This window comes from Terrapene carolina, unplaced genomic scaffold (genome assembly GCF_002925995.2).
Source record: "Terrapene carolina triunguis isolate 2854851 unplaced genomic scaffold, T_m_triunguis-2.0 Scaffold95, whole genome shotgun sequence".
Classification (NCBI taxonomy): Eukaryota; Metazoa; Chordata; order Testudines; family Emydidae; genus Terrapene; species Terrapene triunguis.
This window is the reverse complement of record NW_020664446.1, coordinates 12,978,634-13,006,060: the sequence shown is the minus strand read 5'-3', so window position 1 is coordinate 13,006,060 and position 27,427 is coordinate 12,978,634. Positions and strand designations below refer to the sequence as shown.

Below are 27,427 nucleotides of genomic sequence, written 5' to 3'. Positions count from 1 at the left end.
ATTATAGTGATAGGTTGCATACTAATGAACTCCCATGTAATTTGGGCCAAATTCTCAACTCAGCTACTGCCATACCCTTACACTACAAAGCAAAATTAGTCTCATAAAAGGCCAACTATTTTAGGAATAAAATGGTTATTTAGCCTTCAGTAATTGTGTTTCTTTGAGATGATGTAATCACTGTGGATCCAGGGTAGGTCTACATACACCTCACATGCATGAGATGAGAAGCTTTTCTAGTAGGAATGACCATCAGGACGGAGTATGTGTGCTGCACCTCCTTTGTTTTCCTAGACGAGGGCGAAGGGGAAGGAGCAGCCTCCCACCGTTCCCTCACAATTTGAGTCCATGTCTCCTGAGGACTCTGGAAAACAGCGATGGATTGTGGGTCATGGAATCCACATTGACTACGACATCTCTGACATAGATATTTCAACCACATGCAGTGTATTTGGGGACTACTATATTAACTTTATGAATGTTATCTGTATGTTTGGAAGCATGAAAACTTGTATACTGAAATTGGCCAGACAATATGAGCCCACAGAATATTTATAGCTCTTTATATCCAATATGTGTTATATGTATGCATGTGTTCCTGGCTCACTTGGTGGATTCCCTGAGGAATCTGGACTCACTAGGGGGTGATAAATGCAACCGAAGGCTGGTTAAACAGATACCTATCCTTTGAGGCTTCACTCCCTGGCAAAAGGGGAGTGACTGGTTTTGTGTGTTTCAGAAGGCCTGGGAACATGGGCTTTTGGGGGTATAAAAGCTGAGTTAAAACTAACTTAGGGGGTTCTGACTCATTTTGATCCAACAAATAGACATGATTGTTTATCCAAAGGGGAGGGAGTGAACCCTACTGAAGGGTTGGAAGGACTTTGACCTGACAGACCCCATTATGAATATGCCTTTTTATTGTTTTGTATGTTTTTGCTGAATGCTTTTGTCCTTAAATAAATGTATTCTGCTTTGAAAGAGCTGATTGGTTACTTGTAACCACTGGGATACACTGTTCATAGCTCTCGGAGAAGCCAAAAATATAAGTACTGGACTTTAGTTATATCTGCGGGGAAAAACACAGTGCAAGGGGACTGTAAGCTTAAATCCCTGGTTAAGGAGGATGCGATCTCTTCCCAGAAAGGGGACAGATAAAGGCCTGAGAGGGCTTTTCATGAACAGATCAAGAGGGGTTCAAAAGCGTAGTTATCCCAAAACTGTGACAATGTCAAAGAACCAGCTACTCTAGAGTACGTAATCATTCTTTCTTCTTCAAGTATTTGTCAGTGCAGATCCTACTGTAGATATCTGGAAAGTGGTACCTTCTCAGGATGGTGGGAATGAGGAGTAACAGCTCATCTTGATTTGGCAGGAACAAGTATGGGAGTCTGTTTGGTGGTTGCCTGGACATCTGTAACAGGTCTGTCAGCGAGAATGGCCTTGGCAAATAGAGAGCTATGGGATGAGTGTGACCTGGTCTCATTCGGCTTTGGCCATCACCCTGGGGATTAACAGAATTGGTATGATGTTGTTTAGGAGGCAGGCATCTGGCAATGATCCCAGCTCGTAGGCCCTCTGGAATAGAAGTTCAGACACTTGGCATTGTCCTTGATGGCCAAAAGGTATTTCAGTTTTTTTTCCATACTGACAGAATATTAACTAAGTGATGGATTTCTGCAGTGACCACTTGAGGCCAGCAACAGGCTCGCTGTTCAGGAAGTCTCCCAGGTCGTTGCTAACGTGCAGTGCTACTGGTGTTATGCCATGCAGGAGAAACGATTTCCACAGCTTGATTGTTTTTCTACAAGTGGGTGTCCCATGCTTGTTTATGTAGTAGATTGCCAACATATTGTCTGTTAGCAGCTATGCTACTGGGTGTCTCAGGACAGGGGGAACGCCACACATAGCAGTCTAATGGACCCAGTTCTAAGACAGTTAAACATAGTCCAATGTCTTCTGGGTCCCTTGTATCTGCCGGTGGTCCAGATGAACTCTCCAGTCTATCCCCAATATGTCTGTGACCAGTGCCATGGTCAGTGATGGAGTCAAGAACGGTATTCAATTCTGGACATTGTTGGGGTAGAACCACCAGTTCAGCATGAAGAGGACCCAAAGCAGAATAAGGATCCTCCTGCTCATTAGGTGTTTCACTGGAGAGCAAACTGACTTGAGCTAAAGTTGTAATGGCCATAGATGAAGTCTAGAACATAAGAATTGCCATACTGATTCAGACCAATGGTCCATCTAGCCCAGTATCCTGTCTTCTGACAGTGGCTAATGCAGGATGTTTCAGAGGGAATGAACAGAACAGGCAATCACAGTGATCCATCCCCTATTGTCCACTCCCAACTTCTGTCAAACAGAGACTAGGGACACTCACAGCATGGGGTAGCAACCCTGATGGCTAATAGCCATCAATGGACCTATTCTCCATGAACTTATCTAGTTCTTTTTTGAAGTCTATTATCGTTTTGGCCTTCACAACATCCCCTGGCAAGGAGTTCCACAAGTTGACTGGGCATCATGTGAAGTAATACTTCCTTTTGTTTGTTTTAAACCTGCTGCCTATTAATTCCATTGGATGACCCCTGGTTCTTGTGTTATGTGAAGGAGTAAATAACACTTCCTTATGAGCTGTTCCATACCCCTAATCATTTTTGTTGCCCTACTTTGTACCTTTTTCCAATTCTAATATATATTTTTGAGATGAAGCAACCAGATCTGCCCACAGTATTCAAGGTGTGGGCAATACCATGGATTTATATAGCGGTATTATGATATTTTTTGTCTTCTTATCTATCCCTTTCCTAATGGTCTGGCAAACATTTAACACAATTAATATTATGAAGGGAATAAACGAAAGACATAATATGGAAAAAAACAGGTCAAAGAACATTTAAATAAATTAGATGTATTCATGTTGACAAGGCCTAATGAAATTCACATAGAGTACTTAAGGAATTGGCTGAAGCAATCTCAGAACCATTAGCAATTATCTTTGAGAACTCATGGAGGATGGGTGAGGTCCCAGAGGACTTGAGAAGGACAAATATAATACCTATCTTTAAAAAGGGGGACACAAGGAATTTTAGACCACTCAGCCTAACTTCCATACTCCAAAAGATATTTGAACAAAGTACAGTATTAACAATCAGTTTGTAAGCACCTAAAGGATAATAGGGTGATAAATAGTAGCCGACATGGATTTGTTAAGAAAAAATCATGCCAAACCAACCTCATTTCCTTCTTTAACAAAGTTGCTGGCCTAGTGGGCAAGGAAAAGCAGTAGACATGATATATCTGAATTTTTATTAAGGCTTTTGACACAGTCCCAAGTGACATTTTTATAAGCAAACTAGGGAATGTGGTCTAGATGAAATTGCTTTAAAGGGAATGCACAACTTGTTGAAAGACCATACTCAAGTTATCAATGGTTCTCTATCTAACTGTGAGGTCATAACAAGTGGGGTTCTCCAAGAGACTGTCCTGGGTCTGGTACTTTTCAATATTTTCATTAACTACTTGGATGATAAAATGGAGAGTGTTAATAAAATGTTCAGATGACACCAAGCTGGGAGGGGTTGCAAGAACTTAAGAAATCAGGATTAGAATTCAAAAGTATTCCTTTAAAGTACAATTTAACAAGAGAATTTATTTAACCTAAGGAAAATTTGCAAGAAAAGGATGTAAAATGAAGCATGTTGCTCTTCAGAATTTCTCTCATCTTTGTTTATGTCTAATATGACATAATGGTCATGGCATTTACTGCATATCAACAAGGTAAAACTTAGAGAATTTTTCACTTGACCACAGCTCAATTTGGAATTAATTCCTGTTGTTCTGAGGAAAAATTCCAGTATTTAATGAGCTTACAACTTTTGAATATTTGTATGAATTGATGATTACTCTTTTCCATTTCCTCTAATTTGCAGAGTAACCAATATCTTCTCTTCGAAAACTTGTTTATTTTGTTAGCCTAATAAACCTCAGCATATAAACAAAAATTCAGAGATCATTTTGTCTGAGTTATAGCGAACTGCTCCCTAATTACCTGATTTACTATATTTACTTGAAACGTTATCTTAACAAATCTTATTTGACACCAAAACCCATGAAATATGTAGAATGCTTTTAAGGTTTTTTTTGTTTGCTTGATTTAAAGAATACATATATAGTTCTCCCCCATCTTCACTACACACAAATGCCTTTATTTGTTTGGCTCCCTTCCTTCTTTAGCTCAACAGGATTTATTTTTTATTTTTTTAAGATGGAAGCCTACTAGCAGCTGTTGCTCCTTTTTAGAGCTAAGATCTTGGAGGAACCATTATGATGGCTCTTGTAAGCTCTAACAGTGGAATCTTGAAGGGATTAGAGAGATGGAAGCTGTCTCCACTCTTTGAAGGAATTCACAAATTTTGTGTTATGTATTCATTCTGAACCTGATGTGGAAATGGTGCTGAAATTACTGCAGAGCTATGGACCTTGAATATTGTAAAGCAAGCTATAAAATTCTATATTTTTATACACGATAAAGAATTTATAAGTGACACCTATTACAATAGATGCTGATTTTTTTCAATTGTCTCTGCTATAAATGAATAATTGCTAACGTTTTTTTCCTCTTAATACAAAAATATTAAGTGAAGCAGATCCATATTCTTACTTTCAGATATGATTCTACTGCATCCATTAATCCTAAAAGCTTTTGTTTCACATGAAAGAAATATTTCTAAAGCCTTTAAAAGTCAAACCCAAGAATAGATATTTCAGATTAAGGGATGCTTCTCACCTTACAGCTGCTCTGACTACATTTGTGAACTCTGCAACACTGTGTGTAATAAAGACAAGTCATCTAAAATGAAATCTCACCCCCTAAATCATCCTGATTGGAGTCAGAGAAAAAGGCAGACAAAAGAAAATCAAGCAAAATCTCATAGAGGTTTTGTGACAGCTGATACGCATTTAGTCACTTACACAGAATAAATAGAACTGGACAGGCAGATAGAAATGAAAGAGAAATTATTAAAAAAAAAAAACTAACTGTGGCACAGCATAAATCACTGTATCATTGCATTAGAAGTTTCTGATAAGTAAATGATCATTTAACCCCAGCTATCCCTTTAAAGTGAATGCATTTGTCTACCTTTGTTATATGCCACATGTGGATTATCTCAAATTTATATAACTGCAATGGCTCAGGACATAATTCATTTAAATAAAGATATTCTTGGTAGGATGTCACCTTGCAGAAGTTTTTAGCTTTGAAATCTAGTAAAAGTATGGCATTTCAAAGAAATAAAACAGACATTTCTCATCTGCACTTCAAGCCAGCCAGCAAATTGTCAAATCAACAATCTGTCACAGGCAGTTTTCTTAGATTTTATATCGTTGCATGCAGTGTTGTTGTAGCTGTGTTGGTTCCAGGATATTAGAGAGACAAGGTGGGTGAGGTAATATCTTTTATTGGACCAACTTCTGTTGGTGAGAGAGGTCACCTGAAGAAGAGCCCCGTGGAAGCTCGAAGGCTCCCCAACAGAAGTTGGTCCAATAAAAGATGTTACCTCAGGTCTGGTCTACACTACAGACCTATATCAGTATTACCACATTGCTCAAAGTGTGAAAAATCCACATGCCATAGCAATGTAGTTGCACCGACTTTATCCCCTGTGTAGAAAGCACTATGTCAGCAGGATAGCTACTGCCTCTCGGGAAGGTGGAATAACTATGACCATAAGAGAGGGCTTTCGCATTGGCATAGAGCGTCTTCATGCACTGATGCAGTGGTTCAAGTATAGACATGCCTTCACTCACCTTGTCTTTTGTCTTAGATTTTAGGTACTTCTATGTGCAATTTTAATAGCAAACAAGAAAAAAGTCAAGTAAATAATTCAAGTAGTCATTTCTAATGGACCTATTCTTGATTTTGTAACTCTGGTTTTCTACAAATTTAACATTATTGCTTTTCAAAAAAGTGGTAAGATATAATATGTCTCAAGGCTGCAGTGGGTACAAATCAAGAGACATGTTTTAAACATAGGGAATGCATTACTTTCCTTAGCAAATAAGAGAAAAGCACAGGTGTGTCTTAAGGGAAAATAAATCAGCTTACACTGTTCACTTCTTACATTTTGCTGAAAAACAAAACTAGCAACATGACCAATATTTGCATATCTTTTTCAAGAACATAGTATAAAATGATACTTTAATTTATAATATATATGACATTAAATTCTTGCTTTCAGAACTAATACAACACAAACATTTGCAAAGGGCAAGATTACATTGCCATTTCCTTGGTAGGAATCTTAATTCATTTGCAGCATAATGACCTTGCAAATCAGCTACTAGCTTGATATAAATTTTAATTATTATTCATAATTGTCTTATTTCACCCTGTCTATAAAACATAAGCTAATATAAAACTAATTTTGTTTTGCAGCCAAGAGCATGTAGCAGGGTATAAAACCCACAGACTATGTATAGAAGTGTAAATCTTTTGTTTGTTTATAAGAAATGATTTATCTGTTTGGAATCTCAATATTGTTCTGATGTTGTAATTTTTCAAAAATACTTTTTTTTTAAAAAAAACATACATTCCAGGAAGATAAAAAACAAGAATGGCTACACTGGGTCAGACCAATGGTCCATCTAGCCCAGTATCCTGTCGTCCGACAGGGACCAGTGCCAGCTGCTTCAGAGGGAGTGATCAGAACACAGCATTTTACCAAGTGATCCACCCGCTGGTCCAGTCCCAGCTTCTAGCAGTCAGAGGTCTAGGAACACCCATAGCATTCATTTGTGTCCCTGACCAGCTTGACTAATAGCCATTGATGGACCTAGCTTCCGAGAACTTATTTAATTCTTTTTTTTAATCCAGTGAAAGTTTTGACGTTCACAACATCCCCTGAAAATGAATTCCACAGGTTGACAGTGCATTGTATGAAGTAGTAACTCCTTATGCTTGTTTTAAACCTGCTGTCCATTAATTTTATTGGGTGACCCCTAGTTCTTGTGTTATGTGAAGGACTAAATAACATTTCCTTATTCACTTTCTCCACATCAGTCAAGATGTTATAGACCTCTATCATATCACCTCTTAGTCATCTCTTTTCCAAGCTTAAAAGTCCGAGTCTTTTTAATCTCTCTTCATATGGAAGCTGTCCATACTCCTAATCATTTTTGTTGTCCTTCTCTGCACTTTTTCCAATCCTAATATATCTATTTTAAGACAGAGTGACCAGAACTGCATGCAGTATTCAAGGTGTAGGCGTACCATGGATTTATATAATGGCATTATGATATTTTTTGTTTTCTTATCTATCCCTTTCCTAATAGTTCCTAACATTGTTAGCTTTTTTGACTGCCGCGGCACACAGCAGATGTTTTCAGAGAACTATCCACAATGACTCCAAGATCTTTCTTGAGTGATTTTGTATGTATAGTTGGGATTATGTTTTGCAAAGTACTTGTACTTATCATCAACATTGAATCTAATCTGCCATTTTGTTACTCTGTCAACCAGTTTTGTGAGATCCCTTTGTAATTCTTCAGTCAGCTTTGGACTTATCTTGAATAATTTTGTATTGTCTGAAAACTTTGCCACCTCACTGTTTACCCATTATTCCAGATCATTTATGAATATGTTGAACAGCACTGGTTCTACTACAGATTCTTGGGGGGCCCACTTTTTTCTCTCCACTGTGAAAACTGACCATTTATTCCAACCCTTGTTTCCTATCTTGTAACCAGTTACTTATCCAATGACTGCATACTTTGCTTAAGAGCCTTTGGTGAGAAACCTTGCAAAAGTCTATTTGAAAGTCTGGTCCTGGTGACTTCTTATTGTTTATCAATTTGTTCCGAAACCTCCTCTATTGATGCTTCAATCTAGGACAGTTCCTCAGATCGGTCACCTAAAAAAAATGGCTCAAATGTGGGATTCTCCCTCACATCCTCTGCGGTGAAGACCAATGCAAAGAATTCCTTCAGTTTCTCTGCAACAGCCTTTTCTTCCTTGAGAGATACTTTAGCACCTCAATCATCCAGAGGCCCCACTGATTATTTGGCAGGCTTCCTGCTTCTGATGTAGTTAAAAAAATTAGTTTTTCTAGCTTTTGCTAGTTAATTTTCAAATTCTTTTTTGACCTCACTAAATATACTTTTACACTTGACTCACCAGAATTTATGCCCATTTCTATCTTCCTCAGTAGGATTTGACGTCTAATTTTTAAGAGATGATGTTTTGTCTCTAACCTCCTCTTTTACTCTATTGTTTAGCCATGGTGGCATTTTTTGGTCCTTTTACTGTTTTTATTTTATTTGGGTATACATATAGCTTGAGCTTCTATTACGGTGTTTTAAAAAATGTTCCATCTACCTTGCAGGCATTTAACTCTTGTGATCATTAATTTTAATTTCTGTTTAACTAGCCTCTTCATTTTGTGTCATTCCTATTTCTTCTACTGTGCTGGATTTCTTTGGTGTTTTCCCCCTACAAGGATCTTAAATTGAATTACATTATAGTCCCTATTACTGAGCAAGTCAGCTACATTCACCTCTTGGGCCAGATCCTGGGTGCCACTTTCAACTAACTCAAGAATTGCCTCTCCCTTTGTGGGTTTCAAGACTAGCTGCTCCAAGAAGAAGTCATTAATGGTGTCTAGAAATTTAATCTCTGCATCCTGTCTGGAAGTAACATGTTCCCAGTCAAATGAGGATAACTGGCATCCCCAATTAATTACTGGGTTTTCTGTTTTTGTAGCCTCTCTCATCTCCCCGACTATTTTACAATCACTGTCACCATCCTGGCCAGGTGGTTCATGGTATATTCCTGTTATACGTTTATTATTCAACCATGGAATTTCTATCCATAGAGATTCTATGGTACTGTTTGATTCATTTAAGATTTTTACTATATTTGGCTTCTTTTCACATATAATGGCGCTCTCCTATCAGCACGACATACTCTGTCATATATATTTTGTACCTTAGTATTACTGTGTCCCATTGATTATCATTGTTCCACCAAGTTTCTGTGATGCCTATTATATCAATATCCTCATTTCATATCTGGCACTCCAGTTCAACCATCTTAGAAAAGACGGTTACTCACCGTTGTAACTGTTGTTCTTCGAGATGTGTTGCTCATATCCATTCCAGTTAGGTGTGTGCGCGCCGCGTGCACGATCGTCGGAAGATTTTTACCCTAGCAACACCCGGTGGGTCGGCTGTGGAGCCCCCTAGAGTGGCGCCGTTATGGCGCTGGATATATACCCCAGCCGACCCAGCGCCCCCTCAGTTCCTTCTTGCCGGCTACTCCGACAGTGGGGAAGGGGGGCGGGTTTGGAATGGATATGAGCAACACATCTCGAAGAACAACAGTTACAACGGTGAGTAACCGTCTTTTCTTCTTCGAGTGCTTGCTCATATCCATTCCAGTTAGGTGACTCCCAAGCCCCACCTAGGAGGCGGGGTCGGAGTGAGACATTGCTGTGTGCAGAACCGCTGACCCGAAAGCAGCATCGTCTCTGGATTGTTGCACCAGCGCATAGTGAGTAGCAAATGTGTGGACCGAAGACCACACTGCAGCTTTACAAATGTCCTGGATTGGTACTTGAGCCAGAAAGGCAGTCGAGGAGGCCTGGGCCCTTGTGGAATGAGCAGTGAGACGTGGCGTCGGTATACCGGCCAGGTCGTAGCAAGCACGAATGCAGGATGTAATCCAAGAGGACAGGCACTGTGAAGAGACCGGTGATCCTTTCATCCGGTCGGCCACCGCAACGAAGAGTTGTGTCGTCTTCCTAAATGGCTTTGTACGGTCAATATAGAAAGCCAGGGCCCTGCGAACGTCCAAAGAATGTAAACGCTGGTCTTGACGAGTAGCGTGCGGTTTCGGGTGGAAGACCGGGAGAAATATATCCTGGTTTACGTGGAAAGGTGACACCACCTTCGGAAGAAAGGCAGGGTGGGGGCGAAGCTGCACCTTGTCCTTGTGGAACACCGTGTAAGGGGGCTCGGATGTCAGTGCCCTGAGTTCCGAGACGCGTCGTGCTGAGGTGATGGCTACGAGGAAGGCTGTCTTCCAGGATAAGTACAGGAGTGAGCAGGTCGCCAATGGCTCAAACGGAGGCCCTGTGAGCCTGGAGAGGACGAGGTTGAGGTTCCACGTCGGAACCGGCTGTCGCTGCTGTGGGTACAGCCGGTCCAAGCCCTTGAGGAATCTAACGACCATCGGGTTAGAGAAGACCGAGGACGTGAGTTCTCCTGGGTGGAAAGCGGAAATGGCGGCGAGGTGAACCCTAATTGAGGATGTCGCCAAGCCTTGCTGTCTTAGGGACAGAAGGTATTCCAGTATCAAGGGGATAGGAGCCTGCGCGGGAGACGTAGCTCGTTGCTCACACCAACAGGAAAACCTCTTCCACTTGGCTAAATAAGTGGTCCGCGTAGAGGGCTTTCTACTTCCCAGCAGGACCTGTTGGACGGCCTGGGAGCATTGCCGCTCTGTCCGACTCAACCATGAAGCATCCACGCTGTGAGGTGGAGTGACTGCAGGTCGGGGTGACACAGCCGGCCGTGGTCCTGAGAGATGAGATCCGGAGTCAAGGGGAGCGTGATGGGCCTCTGTACTGACAGCTCCAGCAGTGTGGTGTACCAGTGCTGTCTCGGCCAAGCGGGAGCGACTAGAATTACCCGTGCATGGTCCCTGCGGATCTTGAGCAGCACCCTGTGGACGAGCGGGAATGGAGGAAAGGCGTAGAACAGATGGTCTTTCCATGCCATGAGGAAGGCGTCTGACCGAGAGCCCGGGGCTCGCCCGTGTAGGGAGCAGAATGCCTGGCACTTCCTGTTGGCCCGAGACGTGAACAGGTCGATCTGGGGAAACCCCCACCTTTGGAAGACGGAATAAATGATGTCCGGGCGAATCGACCACTCGTGCGTCTGGAAGGACCTGCTGAGACGGTCCGCCAGCGTGTTCTGGACTCCAGGAAGGAATGACGCCGTGAGATGAATCGAGTGGGCGATGCAGAATTCCCACAGGCGAATGGCCTCTTGGCATAGGGGAGATGAGCGAGCTCCGCCTTGCTTGTTGATGTAAAACATGGCCGTGGTGTTGTCGGTGAGAATCAGCACGCAACGGCCCTGTAGGAAGTTGAGGAAAGCCTGGCAAGCCAGGCGCACCGCCATCAACTCTCGGACGTTGATGTGCAGGGCTAGTTGGGACGCGGACCACAGGCCTTGGGTATGGTGCTCCCCCAGGTGAGCGCCCCAGCCTAGAGATGAGGCGTCCGTAACTAGGTGGAGGGAGGGCTGCGGGGCGTGAAAGGGTACTCCTGCACAGACCGCTGTGCGATCCGTCCACCAGGCAAGAGAGGCCAAGACCGAGGCCGGAACCGTGACCACCATGTTCAGGACGTCTCGGTGAGGACGGTAGACCGATGACACCCAAGCCTGCAGTGGGCGAAGTCGCAGTCTGGCGTGCCTGGTTACGTATGTACACGAGGCCATGTGGCCCAGAAGGACAAGGCATGTTCTTATGGTGGTAATTGGAAAGGCCCTGAGACGTTGAATGACGCTTAAGATGGTATGAAATCGGCTGTCTGGCAGTGCGGCTCGGGCATGTCTGGAGTCGAGGATTGCTCCAATGAACTCTATCCTCTGAGTTGGTACTAGAGTGGACTTCTCTCTGTTGAGTAGAATGCCCAGCTCGTGGAAAGTGTTTGTCACTATGTGGACATGAGCCTGCACTTGGCCTCTGGTGCGGCCGCGTACCAGCCAGTCGTCCAAGTACGGGAACAGCTGTATCCCTTGTCGACGAAGGAAGGCCGCGACGACTGCCAGGCACTTTGTGAACACCCTGGGAGCCGAGGACAAGCCGAAGGGAAGGACTGCGAATTGGTAGTGTACCCTGTTTACCACGAATCGCAGGAAACGTCTGTGGGGCGGATAAATTGCTATGTGAAAGTAAGCGTCCTTCATGTCGAGGGCGGCGAACCAGTCTCCAGGATCCAGTGAAGGGATAATGGTCCCCAATGACACCATGCGGAACTTCAACTTTACTATGAATTTGTTGAGTCCGCGTAAGTCTAAGATGGGCCGTAGACCCCCTTTTGACTTGGGTATCAGGAAGTAGCGGGAGTAAAACCCCCTGCCCCTTAGCTCCGAAGGAACCTCCTCTATGGCCCCCATAGCGAGGAGCCCAAAAACCTCCTGTGTAAGGAGTTGCTCGTGAGAAGGGTCCCTGAAGAGGGACGGGGAGGGGGAGTGGGAGGGGGGGGGGGGCGAGGAAAACTGGAGGGCGTATCCCCTCTCCACCGTGCGAAGGACCCAACGGTCCGAGGTTATACGGGACCAAGCACGGTGGAAACGGGAGAGGCGATCCCGGAAGGGGGGAACCGGATCCTGGAAAGTGGCTAAGGTGCCGTCCTCGACCGCACCTTCAAAAGGCTTGCCTAGGCCCAGAAGGTGGCCTAGGTTGGCCCTGGTTTTGACCGGGTTGAGGGCCGGTCGACCTTCGCCTACCACCTCGACCCCGCCTCCTAGCAAAGTCCTGTCTTGGACGAGGCGGGGGAGGGTAGAACCGCTGAGGCTGTGGCCTGAAGGGCCTGCGCTGAGGCCCTGGGACATGCATCCCCAGGGAGCGCATCATTGTTCGAGAGTCCTTAAGGTTTTGGAGCCTCGAGTCTGTTTTCTCTGAAAAGAGGCCCTGTCCCTCGAACGGTAGGTCCTGCAGGGTCTGCTGCAGTTCCGGAGGCAAGCCCGACACCTGGAGCCAGGAGATTCGGCGCATTGCTATCCCGGAAGCCAGGGTCCTAGCGGCCGAGTCCGCTATATCAAGGGACGCCTGTAGGGAGGTGCATGCCACCCGCTTGCCCTCCTCTACCAGGGCCCCAAACTCGTCCCTCGAGTCCTGGGGAACCAGTTCTTTAAATTTCCCCATCGAGGACCACATATTGAAGCCGTAGCGGCTCAGGAGCGCCTGCTGGTTCGCTGCCCGCAATTGCAGTCCGCCAGCCGAATAAACCTTGCGTCCGAACAAATCGAAGCGCTTAGCGTCCTTCGATTTGGGCGCAGCGGCCTGCTGGCCATGGCGCTCCCGTGCATTCACTGAGGAAACCACCAGTGAGCACGGTTGGGGGTGAATGTACAGATACTCGTGTTCCCTGGATGGGACAAAGTATTTTCTCTCAACCCCTCTGGCCGTGGGCGGAATAGAGGCCGGGGTCTGCCAGATAGTAGTGGCGTTGGCCTGGATGGTGCGGACCAGCGGTAATGCCACCCTGGATGGAGCATCCGCTGAGATGATCTGCACTATCGGGTCATGGACCTCCGCAACCTCCTCCACCTGGAGGTCCAGATTGCGAGCCATGCGCCGCAGCAGGTCCTGATGGGCCCGAAGGTCTATCGGGGGCGGCCCGATGGACGACGTGCCCGCTACGGCCTCATCAGGAGAGGACGAGGAAGATGCCCCCGGTGGCAAGGGGTCCAATGGTTGGTCCTGCTCCAGGTGTTCCTGGTGTTGGGCATCTCCTGCCCCCTGGTCAGGGGCCTCTGCAGGTGCGGGCACTGGAGCCTCCACGTCCCTTGGAGGAGGGCGGGAGATGGTAGACTCTGGGGCCCTGGTGTCCGAACGGTCAGAGCGGGAAGCCGACAGGGGAGCTCCTTGTGCTTGGTGGTAGGCCCAAGGAGTCCAAAAGGACCAATGCGCAGGTCCTTGCATCGGGTCCTCGGTCTCCTGCAGGTGGCCGGGCTCCACCGTCTCAGATGACCGGGACGCCGATCTCGACGGCCACGGCGGTGCCGAACCCGATGCCGTCGGCACCGGATGGTACGGTGCCGATCGGTGCCGACCGTAAGGGGACCTGTCCCTGCGTTGTTCCGGCGAACGGTGCCGGGACCTGGACCGGTGCCGATAGTCCCTCCGGTGCCGGGATCCCGATCTGGAACGTGACGACGATCTGGAGGAGGCGTGGTACCGGGAGCGGCCTCTCGAGCCCGAGTGGCGCTCATACCGGTGCCGGGAGCTGCGCCTCGACCCCGATCGGTGCCGGTCGTCACGGCGGTGCCGGGATGTTGAATGGCGCCGCGAGGAAGATCTGGGCCGCGAGTACGACCGGTGCCGAGGTGACACTCGGCGCCGGGACTCCGAGCGGCGTCGGGACCTGCTTCGGGATCTGGAGCGGTGCCGAGAGACTTGTGGTGGCGATGGTGGGCGCACCAGGGCAGGTTTCCCTCTGGACTGCAGCACACGTGGCGCTACCGGTGCCGGGAGTTGCGACGGCGCCGGCTCAGTGAGGGCGATCAGGTCTCTCGCGGTAGCGAAGGTCTCCGGGGTGGAAGGGAGACAAGGTTCCACCACCAGCCTTGGTGGTGAAACAGTCCGCACCGGACTCAACGGCCTTGGTGCCGGAGTCGACGGTGTGGCCGCCTGTCTTTGGCGGTCCAGCTGCGGACGCGGCTCTACCCCCGGCACCAGGGGAGCCGGTACCTTCGCGGCAACAACGTCCCGTGTCTTAGCGGTCTTCTTATGGCCCGGAGAGATGGATCGGTGCCGAGGCTCTTTGGGCGGGCGCGGTGCCGACGTCGGTCGGTGCCGAACAGTCTTTTCTGTCGCACCGGTCGAGCCCGCCGGGGCGCTGCGCACCGAAGCGCTCGGTGCCGGGACAGGGCGCGCCAAGGGAGGATCTGGACTCAGAGCCGCCTCCATGAGGAGCTGTCGGAGCCTAAAGTCCCGCTCCTTCCTTGTCCTTGGCTTGAAGGCCTTGCAGATAGGGCACTTATCTGCTGGATGAGTCTCTCCCAGGCACTTCAAGCAGGAGCTATGCGGGTCGCTAGTTGGCATGTGCTTCCCGCAGGACGCGCACGGCTTAAAGCCAGGAGCCTTGGGCATGGGCCCGGCTGTGCGCCAGGGGGAAAAGGGGAAAAACACCCCCTAAACCCCCGATAACAACTTACAACTATATATATATACACTATACACTAACTACTAACTAACTTGAACAACTATCTATATAACTAAATACAACAAGAACAATGAAAAGCTAGGGAGTGTGGAGATCAGCTAAGCCGCGCTCCACAGTTCCAACGACCGTCAGGGGTGGTAAGAAGGAACTGAGGGGGCGCTGGGTCGGCTGGGGTATATATCCAGCGCCATAACGGCGCCACTCTAGGGGGCTCCACAGCCGACCCACCGGGTGTTGCTAGGGTAAAAATCTTCCGACGATCGTGCACGCGGCGCGCACACACCTAACTGGAATGGATATGAGCAAGCACTCGAAGAAGAATTTAGACTTCTTGCATTTGTATACAAGCACTTTAAAAGTTTGTCAGTATTTAGATCTCTGCTTTAATGTGATATAATTGAATAATAATATAAGAAAGGCCGTACTGGGTCAGACCTAACATCCATCTAGCCCAGTATCTTGTCTTCCAACAGTGGCCAATGCCAGAGGGAATGAACAGAACAAGAAATCATCAAGTGATCCATCCCCCGTCACCCATTCCCATAGAGCTCTTTTTCATTTGACTGTTTCTCTTCAGGTCATACCTGTACTTTATCAGCTTCTATCCTCTCCTCTTGACTAGGATATAGCATATTCCCTTTAATAAATACTCCCTTAAGGATGTGTCTATCTGAACTGTGTGCTCCTCCGCACCTGTTGGCTTTCCCCCAGCCCTTAGGTTACAGAGGAGTTTTTAAACTTTTTAATTTTACATGCCAGAAAGCTGGTTCCTTTTTGGTTTAGGTGGATCCCATCCTTCCTGTACAGGCTCCTCCATTCTGAGTAGGTTCCCCAGTTCCTAATAAACCTAAAATCCTCCTCTCAACACCATCATCTCACCCATGCATAGCAACCTTGCAGTTCTGCCTGTCAAACTGGCCCTGCATGTGGAACTGGAAGCATTTCAGAAAATGTTAGCATGAAGGTCTTGGACTTTAATTTCTTTTCTAGCAGCCTAAATCTGGCCTCCATGACCTCTCTCCTACCTTTCCCTATTGTCATTGGTATGTACATGTACCATGACCACTGGCGCCTCCCAAGCACTGCACGTAAGCCTGTCTAGATGTCTCAAGAGAACTGAAACCTTCACACCCGGCAGGCAATTCACAGTGAGGTTCTCCTGGTCATCACAAACCCAACTATCTATATTTCTAATAACTGAATCCCCAACTATTATTACCAATCTCTTCCTAATAACTGGAATTCCCTCCCCCAGAGCGGTATCCTCAGTGTAAAAGGATACCATGACATCATCTGGAAGGAGGGTCCCAGCAATGGGATCATTTCCCTCTGCTCCAGCCTGATGTTCTCCTTCCCAAAGACTTTCATCCTCCTCAACAGCACAGAGGCTGTCAAGACTGGGGTTAGGACCGCTCTATTATGTTCCAGAAAGTCTCGTCTATGTAACTCTCGGTCTCCTTTAGCTCTTCCAATACAGCCATTCTGGTCTCAAGAGTCCATACTCTGTCTCTGAGGGCCATGAGTTTCTTGCACCAAATGCACACGTCACTTGCTGTTGAACTTCTGCCTGCATTTTTTTTTTTTGTTGCTCTTGCAGGGTTTTTGTTTGTTTGTTCTTTGTGTTCATTTTTTATTTTCCTTTGGGGGGTTGTTGGTCTAAGTTTAGAGAATGTTTATTAGGTGCATCTGACTCTCATGCTCCTTCTCTAACGTCTCACGCAAAACTCCCCCTTTTGCTGCTCCTGCTCACTAGCTCCACTGGTCCCTTCCAAGCTGGCTTTTTAAAACTCCTGTTCTCTCTAAATTAGCCATCCATGATATAGGCGGGCCTTTCAACAAAACAATCAACTGTTAGATTGAACAGCTAAAATCCACAGCTGACCACACACGAAATGGTAACTCATTCCCACACCTAACGGCATTGTACAGCAATTAACAAATTAACACAAAACCCTTCCCTCCTTCATTCCATTTCCTGCCACAGGTGGCCACAAAAAAAAAAAAAAAAAAAAAAAAAACAACCCCCCAAAACCCCAAAAAACCAAAAACAAACAAAAAAAAAAAAAAAAAAAAAAAAAAAAAGAGATCTTGCAGCATGTATAAACCCCAACAGATCAGAATCGGCCCTCTTCCCACAAAATCAGCTCTGGCAGCTCCCTCTCTTCTAAATCTAATGAACTCTAGCTCAGGAACCTTTGTAAAATTTGGAGAGAGAGAAAAAGTTGTAGCCACAATTAGGGTTTAAAGGTCAAAATAAACCAGCACTTTGAAGTCAAGTTACCTGGACTGTATACTTCTGTATTTCATCCAGAACAAATTCCACTTCTTTTGAGGTTGTTAATGAGGCAAGGTTCCCACTCAAATTGTAGCAGTATAGTTTGGCATTGTCATAGCTTTCACGACTAGAATTTATGCGGAGGCAGGCATCGCCAATGTGACTCCATCCTTCCCCACACAGATGAGCTAGTACAGAAATCACATTAAGATACAAATGTATAAGCAGAAAAGCATGCAAACGCACATCTAGAAGGTTTAGTTGTTGTTTTTTTCAAGTCACGGTCCAGTCTATACCGTTACTCAGTTTCATCATAATTTATAAATGTAATATTAAACAACCTAGAAAATCAAGTTTTATATTACTTTGAATGTCAATATAGTAAAAGTGCCAATTAACAAGAAAAAAATACAACATATATAGTGTTGCAGTAAGTTATATTCTGAGTTACAGTCTAATAGCATCGCTAGTATAATCCTTCTGATATTTATAAAGACTTAAATGTAAATAAGCATTCAAGGCTATACTACACAAATAATATATACAGGTTTGACATTTTGGTGCCATGGCAATAGTTGTCTCAGAAAAATGAGTTGATTAGAGTTTATCTAAATCTTTTTTTAGAAATATGAAGACAAATTTATTAAAACCAAAAGATCACAAAAGTGTGTCTTCTTTCTTTCGTCCTTTCTATAATCTTAAAATAATAATCACCCTATACCAGCATGGTGGCTAGAGACACAATACTAAATGTCAGTAAAACAAATTTCTGATATTTTAAAATTTTAGAGAAAGATATGTTTTTAAGCGTATCATTAATATATGTTTAGCACTAGTCACATGCACATTATTGTTAAAAGATGAGCAACTAATTGATAGCAGTTAATGTATTCTTTTAAACTAGCATCTTCAAAGATTGTTTACATGCACTTTATGGTTGTCTAAAACTTATTATTTAAAATTACTCACTGAGCAATTTCCGCAAATAACTTGTTCGGTAGATTGTTTAGAAGCAGTTTGTTACAAGAATCTGGTATCAAAGGCAAGGTTTTTTTGTTAGCTTTGATTAGACACACAAATCACATTTGTATTGTTTATATTCCCTGATTGGATGTGCATGGTGTATCTAATCTTTTTCACAGTAAGAATATTTGGGTTTTAAAAAGTCAAAATTTGCTTTCTGGGAATGTTTTATATTAGCATCTTAAAATGAACTGTTATCATGAACATTCCTGCCAGCGAACTCAGTCACTAGATTATCCTTAAAAAAGAGATCTTAAGGGCAGTGAGCACAAGCAAGACAAAGTCATTTTTTCTAGTTGAGTAAATATTCATGGAAATTAATTTGGGAGATTCACCCAGCTCTCAAAACAATTAAAAAGCAGATATCAAATTTCAAAGCTTTTACCTGGTAAAGCCTGGCATTCTTGCTGCCGCTGATCCCACTGGCAGTTCAGGTTTAGTGAGCAACTTTTACAGCTGGTCAATTTATTACAGATCTGTTCATTTCTCACATGACATTTGGTGTAGTTTTTGACTGACTATAAAAAAAAAAAACAGACACAGAGTATACCTTTTGTTAAACTGCTCATAGATCAGAAATCAGGAGTAAAGTGCACAAGGCTCCCACCAATCCAGTTGTTTGTTGGTTAGACAGGCAAATAAATCTACTGATTCTAAAAAAGTGGGAAAGGATTCTGGTGTCACTGACTGGAGCAGAAAAAAAATAAAGGACCTCATATATGTCAAGAATTCCAGTAATTTCATCTTAGATTTTTTTTAAAACTACTTGTATTTAAGATATGAAGTATAAAATTTAAAGAACCCAAAGACTACCATTTTGGCAGGAACAAAAGAATTCCCTCTGCACTTCAGTGAATGAGCAACACAGTAAACTCTGAAGGCAATTTTTAGCTAAAATGCTTTGATGACTGAAGTATTGCTCTCTAAGTAAGGCATTTATCTTTTTCCTGTTTGGGGCTTTTAGACCAAGATGCAAGTATTGAGACCTTATTTAATAAATCACACAGAAAAGTGTCATTAACATACACTTAAGACTGCCTCCGTTCATTTCATGTCAACACAAGCAATATAAATTAAGGAATTCACAACTTAAAGCAACATTATAATCACAAAACCCAAATACACACAAACTCCTCAAGTCCACAACAAATTCCTTTTCAAGTCCAACACAACTGGTCACAATGTGCACATATGCAATTCTTCGGATTCAGATTCAAAAGACACAATGTAAACTCCAACCTAATCTAAACTAAGATATATTCCCTACAAACATAGGCATACTAGTAAGCTCAGGCTGTAGGTGTTGGAAGTGGTGATATTCAGCTCGTAGAGACAATATGCGTCAGAAGGAGAAATTTCAAGCATTTAAAAATTTCTGAAATATTCAAGAGGAAGAAGAAAAGCAAGAGGTAACAGTGTAAGTGAAGAGAACAAGAGGGAAAAGAAGGAAGATTTCCAATTCTTTAACCCCTCCCCTTTTTTTCTTTACTGTGTAATGACAACAAGTATACATTAGATGTAGATCAGAAAGCCAAATTCAAGGCCCAATTCAAGCATGAATCCACACAATTCAAACTGACAGAGTTCAATTTTTCACTATGATCTGGACTTTGCCAAATAAATCTCGCTCCCAATTCACTGTTATATTAGCATGTGGTGTGGTCTGCAGTTAGACTGCACTGGTGGCATGATCCTACAGTGATGGCCCAGAAAGACCTTCCAGTTTCATTTAAGACAGGGATCTCAAACTCAAATCACCACGAGGGCCACATGAGGACTAGTACATTGGCCCGAGGGCCGCATCACTGAAACCTTTTCATACAACGATACAAAAGTATAGTCAAAAAGGAAGAGTAATATAGTATGCTATTAAAAGTCAATGTATTAACTTTTTTAAAACTGTAATGTGAAAAGTCAGTGCTAATTTTGACACTCATTTCATTTTTGGCCACTTAGCTGGCAGCGTTTTGCATCAACCAGAGCATCAATATTAGGTTTGATATCCTAAGATGAAACCAGTGTCCGTGTTGCTTGCAAATTGTACCACATTCCATACAAAAAACTACACTAAGAGAATGTTAAGACTGCACAGTTAAGCACACGTGCCAAAATCAGGGTTGCACACACAACTTTTTCTCTGCCACTTTGAGACTATATGTTATCATGCAATCTTTTAATTACAGGGTCACGTACTGTTTCTCATATATCTTTTTTCTACATCCTTAAATTGTATAGCATCTTACAGTGATTTTTCTACTGACTTTTATTGCGTTGTCACAGTAGCCCAATATATGATTACTAGCAAAGGACTTGCCACTTAGCCACTCAAGTTTATGGTAAGTATGAGTGAGGGTGAGCAAATGTGTGTTGTGATGGAAAGCTGTGTTGATTCGTGCCTGCAAAAAACCCCACTCCACCCCTTCCATGAGTCCCCGCCCGGCCCCGCTTCTTCCCACCCCCCACCCCTTCCCTGCCCCCTCCCTGCCCCTATTCCAATCCCTTCCCCAAATCCCTGCCCCGGCACCGCCTCTTCCCTGCCTCCTCCCCTGAGCGCACCGCGTCCCCCCTCCTCCCTCGTGGAAAGGCGGGAAGCACTTGTAGGAAGGTGAAGGAGTGGGCACACAGCGTGCTCAGGGGAGGGTGATGGGAGCTTGGTGGGCTGCAGGAAATAACTCCGCGGGCCACATGCAGCCCGCGTGCCACGTGTGTGAGACTCCTGATCTAAGGGCATGTCTTTATGAGGAGAACTCAGGAAAATTAAGGTGAATTAACTAAAACTGTTTAATATCCATAAACTAAAGCACATTAAACACTGTGTAGGTGGTCTCATTCAGCAGTAAAGTGGTCATAGTTCACCATAGTTTAGGGAAGATTAAGCTACAGCAAACCAAGGCCAGTTTAATCCTGAATGACAACATCCACACAGGAGTTTAATACACTTCGATTTACGCACATAACTTCATACCTTTAGTTGATTTGCGTTAACCTTCCAGATTGTCACCATGTGGACATGGCCTACGACAAAATGATCAGGCTACTCAAGTATTCCTTGATACATCTCTGTTCTTATGATACTAAAGACTGTACTTGAAAAATGCAATCACTGAGGTTATCTAAATGGAAATACTTTGTCATTTAAGGCAATTGGTGAGTTCTTAAGGGCTACCATTCCAAACGCACACAAAGGGCTATGCATCTCTAGCAAGCGGATGTTTTATTTTTATGTATTTTAATTTCTTTTATAACTACCATGCTTGCCAACCAGCAGCACACTTATGTCATCAGGTACCATCTATACCATTCTCCGTTCCTCTCCCCAAACTCACCATCAGATTTCTTTACCCTTCTCAGTAACTAGGCAAAAGATTATTTTGACAGAAATGAGGCAAATACAGTGGTGCTGGAACAGTTTTTGGAGTGGGAGTACGGAGCTGCACCCCTCTTACCCGCATTGCAACTCTCACTGCCCCCTAGACCTGGGGCTGGGAGCAGGACTGTGGCTCGGGAAGGGAGGGATGCAGACAGGGGTAAGGCGGCAGAGGCTGAGGCCACAGCTAGGGGCGGGTGCAGAGTCTCAGGCATGGGGCCAGTAGCTGGGGCCAGCCGCATGGACCCCGGGCCTGGCGGCCTGGACCCTGGGGCCAGAAGCCAGGCGGGACCCCGGGCACAGGGCCGGCAGCCGAGCAGGATCGTGGGACTGGCAGCGGAGCCCCCAGAGCCAGTGGGTGAGCAGTACCCCAGGCCAGCTGTGGAGCTGGCAGCTGGGACCCTGGGCGGCAGGGGCACGGGGCCAGAGGCCAGGATGCCGGGCACAAAATCTGGGGGTGTTGCAGCACCCCCCGCAACCTATTTCCTGCACCTTTGGGCAAATACAGTTAACGCTAAGACTCACTGTTTCCACATTCCAGAAAGAGTTATTCATTGAATAACAATGAAGTTAGATGTTGGTGAAGTAATATCTTTTACTGGACCAACTTCTGTTGGTGAAAGCCAAGCTGTCAAGCTTACACAGAGCTCTTCTTCAGATCTGGGCATCTTTCCACATTTATAATACAAGGAGTATGCAGTAGTTAAAAATAAAGCATAACCAATTTAGCTAGGTATTCCATTTGTCAAATCCACTCCATCGCTAGATTAGTACTGGCATAGAATTCCTAATCTATGTCTAATACGCATTTGTTGTCTTTTCACAACAAAGTAATAGTACAATTATTAACAAAAGTCCCCACGCTCAGTCAAATGTAAAGACAGGCCTGCTGCAACAATATGAAAAAGAATTACATCCACAAAGAGCCCACATACTCAACAACTAATTAAAAAAATGAAGTTGGGTTTGTTTCCTGCAGTACTAGCTTTATGACTACTCTAGGTCATAAAGCAGTTTATTCTGTAGAATTGGAGAAAAAGAATTGTAGGCATTGGGTACATCTACACAGGATAAAAGACCCATGGCACGGTCGCAGCTGACTCTGGCTCGCGGGGCTTGGGCTGTGGGGATAAAAATTGCTGTATAAACGTTCGGGCTCAGGCTGGAGTCCCTCCACTCTTGCAGGGTCCCAGTGCCCAGTCTGCAGCCTGAGCCTGAATGTCGACACAGCAATTTTTCAGCCCCAGAGCCCAAGCCCCATGAGCCCGGGGCAGCCGCATATTTATCACTGTGTAAATGTACCCATTCAGACCCTCCCCATTAGCTCACCCTGCAACTGCTGGGAAGACATCTAACTTCATTGTTATTCAATTTACCTGCCTCTAAGATAGGTAAGTATTATACACATTTCCTCCGGGGAATGTTTTGAAGACTATGTAATGTTTGAAAATCACTTTAAGATCATCCACTGAAAGGCACAGTAGATGTGTATAAAAGCACCATTAGCATTAGCAGAAGCTGACAGTGCCACCAGTATTTGCATTTGGTTCATATGTACTTGGCTACAAATTAGTTACACAAGCATGTGTGCAGTGTTGTAGCCGCATTGGTCCCAGGATATTAGGGAGACAAGATGGAATATCTTTTATTGGACCAGCTTCTTTTGGTGAAAGAGACAAGCTTTTGAGCTGCACAGAGCTCTTCTTCAGGTCTGGGGAAGGAACTCAGAGTGTCACAGCTTGTTTTGCATAAATAGTTAACACATTCTATGAGATCATTCAAGGTGAGGTGGCCCATTAACACCTCTGCGGTCAGAGGACAAAAAAGGAGGGTGTCATAACTATAAAGGGAAGGGTAACAGCTCTCTGTGTACAGAGACTCCAAATCCTTTTACCTGTAAAGGGTTAAGAAGCTCGGGTAACCTGGCTGACACCTGACCCAAGGACCAATAAGGAGACAAGATACTTTCAAATCTTGGGGGGGGAAAGGCTTTTGTGTGTGCTCTTTGTTTTAACGAGTGGTTCGCTCTGGGGACTGAGAGGGACCAGACATCAATCCAGGTTCTCCCCATCTTTCTAAACAAGTCTCTCCTATTTCAAACTAGTAAGTAAAAGACAGGCAAGGCGTCTTAGATTTACTTTGTTTTCTCAACTTGTAAATGTACCTTTTTACCAGAGTGTGTATCTTTGTTTGCTGTACTTTGAACCTAAGACAGAGGGGGGTCCTCTGAGCTCTTTAAGTTTGATTACCCTGTAAAGTTATTCTCCATACTGATTTTACAGAGATGATTTTTACCTTTTTCTTTAATTAAAAGCCTTCTTTTTTAAGAACCAGATTGATTTCTCCTTGTTTTAAGATCCAAGGGGGTTTGGATCTGTATTCACCAGGAGTTGGTGAAAGGAGGGTGGAGGAAGGAGGGGGGATGGTTAATTTCTCCTTGTTTTAAGATCCAAGGGGGTTTGGATCTGTGTTCACCAGGAAATTGGTGAAAGGTTTCTCAAGGCTTCCCAGGGAGGGAATTCTTGTAATGGTGGCAGCGGACCAAAGCTAAGCTGGTAGATAAGCTTAGAAGTTTTCATGCAGGCCCCTACATTTGAACCCTAAAGTTCAAAGTGGGGATCCAGCCTTAACAGAGGGCTAGTGGGTTACAACTACAACAACTCCACAACCCACAGAACACCACCTCTGAGAGGTTTCAGAGTAGCAGCCGTGTTAGTCTGTATCCGCAAAAAGAACAGGAGTACTTGTGGCACCTTAGAGACTAACAAATTTATTAGAGCATAAGCTTTCGTGGGCTACAACCCACTTCTTCGGATGCATCCGAAGCTTATGCTCTAATAAATTTGTTAGTCTCTAAGGTGCCACAAGTACTCCACCTCTGAGAGAAACCATGGCACCAAGACCCACCACACGGACGCTATACATCATCTCAACATCAATTTATCAAGTCTACCTCTAACTGTAGCTGTGTTATCTCCAATGGACTGACCTTCTGCCCCACCACAGAACCTGATACCATACTAACACATGGAGAACTAGAAGAATTATTCCACAACAAGAATTCTTTCACAACAATGACGATACTACCTGTAGACAGATGAGCCGCCCCCCCCCCCCCTCATTTGCTCTTTCGAGTGCAGTCTGCACAGTTTCCTGTTATGCTGTTACAAAGCCACAAGCTGTGGAAGCTTCCCAATGATGCTAGATTCTTGCTTAAAGCTGTATTACTCTATATTACCAATTGTATTCATGCTTTTGAACATGTATTCAATTAATGTAAGGAATGAGTGAGATAGTGTGAGTGACAGCCAATGGCAAAGCAAAGAAGCAAATATCACCTTTTATGGAACCATGGTATTATCTTGGTAAAGGTATACATTTTGAGACGGGCGGCCAGAACAGTTACCAACAAGGAAATGTTACAGCACACTAAACTCGGGACCAGACCAGAAAGCAGTAGAGCCCTCCTGCGGATCCAAAGGGACTTCGGGGACTCTCGACACCCCACGGCCAATCTCTGGGCAGCTGTCACCTGGCCAGACTAAGCCATTTGCGAAATCAAAACCAACATCCGCGCCTGCAGCCTGCCAGCATGAATGTGTTGGGTGTCTGAGTATAATTGTGCAAATAAGGGAAGCAATAAATCAACCCTCAATGCTGTTCTAGTTCACCCTCTGTTTGTGGTTATTTCTTGGCTGGTTCCAAGAACAGGTAACACTACCCACAAGTAGGACATCCCCACCAACAATTTATAAGAAAAAAGAATCATCTGCCTGGACATCCCACAGTGCTGATTGCTTCTGGAAAAAAAATTGACTGTGAAATCCTTACTAAATATCAGATCCACCACAATCTCTCTACCAATGAGAGGACAGCTATACAGTCTCTGAAATCCAACCACCAGATAGCAATCAAATCAGTAGACAAAGGGGGTGCCATCATAGCCCTCAACCACGATGACTACGTCAATGAGGCCAACTGACAACCCTACATCACCACCAATTATGAAGCATTCAGATAATACCCCAAAACACAATTCACCCAGGAATTTAAGGATATGATCCTCTCTCAAACAACTCCAAGAGAACCTCTACAAATTCATCCCCCAGGAACCCACCCCAGGGACCGTCAACATGCTTCCCAAGATACAGAAACAAGGGAACCCAGGCAGACCAATCATTTTTTGACCACAGCACTCTCACTGAAGAAATATTAGGACCCATAAAAAAACCATCCTCCAACCACTCCTTGCACAAAGGGACAGTTACCTCCAGGACACAACCAACTTCCTCCAGAGCTCCACAACATTAACCACCTCCCTCAGAACACCATCCTTGCCACCATGTATGTCACTTCCCTATACACAAACATCTCTCAAAATGACGGCATCGCTGCCTGCCTCAAATATCTACAAGATAATGGACAACACTCAGATCTCCACCCCAAACACATCACCAAACTCATCCATTTCATCCTCACTCATAACAATTTTACATTCAACAACAAACATTTTCTCCAAACCATGGGAACAGGTATAAGTACTAGGATGGCTCCCCAACATGCCAACTTCTTCATTGGCCAACGTGAAGAAAAATTTCCGGACGACTGTACCACAAAACCAATGATATACCTGTGATATGTTGACGATATTTTCATCCTTTGGACAGATGACCTAAATTCCCTCACAGATTTCCACCACAACTTCAACCACCACCCCACCCATCAAACTCTCTGTAGAACATTCCCACCCCAGCATTAACTTCCCAAACACTATGATCAGCTTCAACAATAGAACCTTATGGACAAGAAACCCATTCACAGATCACTATACTTACCTTCACAGGCATTAACAGTCCACTTCACATTGAATGGTTTCTTAGAATAGGTGTAAGAGACTTATGCTAAACAATCTGTTCCACTTTTAGTTAGCTGTGACACTCTGAGTACTTCACCAGACCTGAAGAAGAGCTTTGTGTAGCTCAAAAAAGTTTGTCTCTTTCTCCAACAGAATTTAGTCCAAAAAAATATATTACCTCACCCACTTTGTCTTTCTTACACAAGTATGTCAGATGACACAAACCTACTTTCAGCCTAAAGTGATGTCAGAACCAGACTCCAAATTCTCCTCTTTAGCCGCATGTAGTGTATGTTGGCGAGGGTGAGAAAGAAAAAGAACACATGCGCTATTGTGGTAACATTAGATGGCAAATATTATTACAGCACACAAATACAACCAGAGAAGGTTAATAACATGGTAAGAAGTTTATATTAAAAAGAAAAACACTTGGGAAACAGGATTTAGTTATTTTTTCTTCCTTTATTCATGCCCTTAATCAGTGTGCTACCAGGATCCTGTACTAGGAATTTATTTTCCCCACCATCAGCAAAGGCAACTTTTATACTATTTATACACTTTTTAAAATCCATCAAAAACTTTAAATTACAAGGTATTTTCATCGGTATTATGGGATACTTTTTAACTAACACCTCCAATATGATAACAGGGCCCCTTTTAGTTTCTGTCTCACAGCCAGAGGTAAACTAAAAAAGCTGCTGGGATGTCACAGATATATTAAGCAGCAAAGGAATTCAACTCATTAACTGAAATAGAAAGACAATCCCTCGGGATGGTTTATTCAGATAAAAGTCTAAACTAAATAATCCGTCAACAGCAGGTAGCATAATAACGAACTTACCCGAGGGCCTTCAAAACACCTCCAGGTTTGTAGATACCTAAAAGTTTTGTGTAAGTTTAGCCATTTGTCACACGTTGCTTTTTGATAAAAGCAATTTTATATG

General features: G+C 44.3%; 1 protein-coding gene across 1 annotated transcript in view; it reads right to left on the bottom strand.

Annotated features, from left to right (window-relative positions):
* Positions 1-27,427, bottom strand: part of ATRNL1 (attractin like 1) — a 998,829-nt gene that overhangs the window by 708,702 nt on the left and 262,700 nt on the right. Inside the window, exons 14-15 of the mRNA XM_026651053.2 lie at positions 18,647-18,779; positions 17,245-17,426 (exon numbers count right to left, since the gene is read on the bottom strand). Of these exons, the coding sequence (XP_026506838.1) occupies positions 17,245-17,426; positions 18,647-18,779 (315 nt within the window). The remainder of the gene's footprint in view (positions 1-17,244; positions 17,427-18,646; positions 18,780-27,427) is intronic.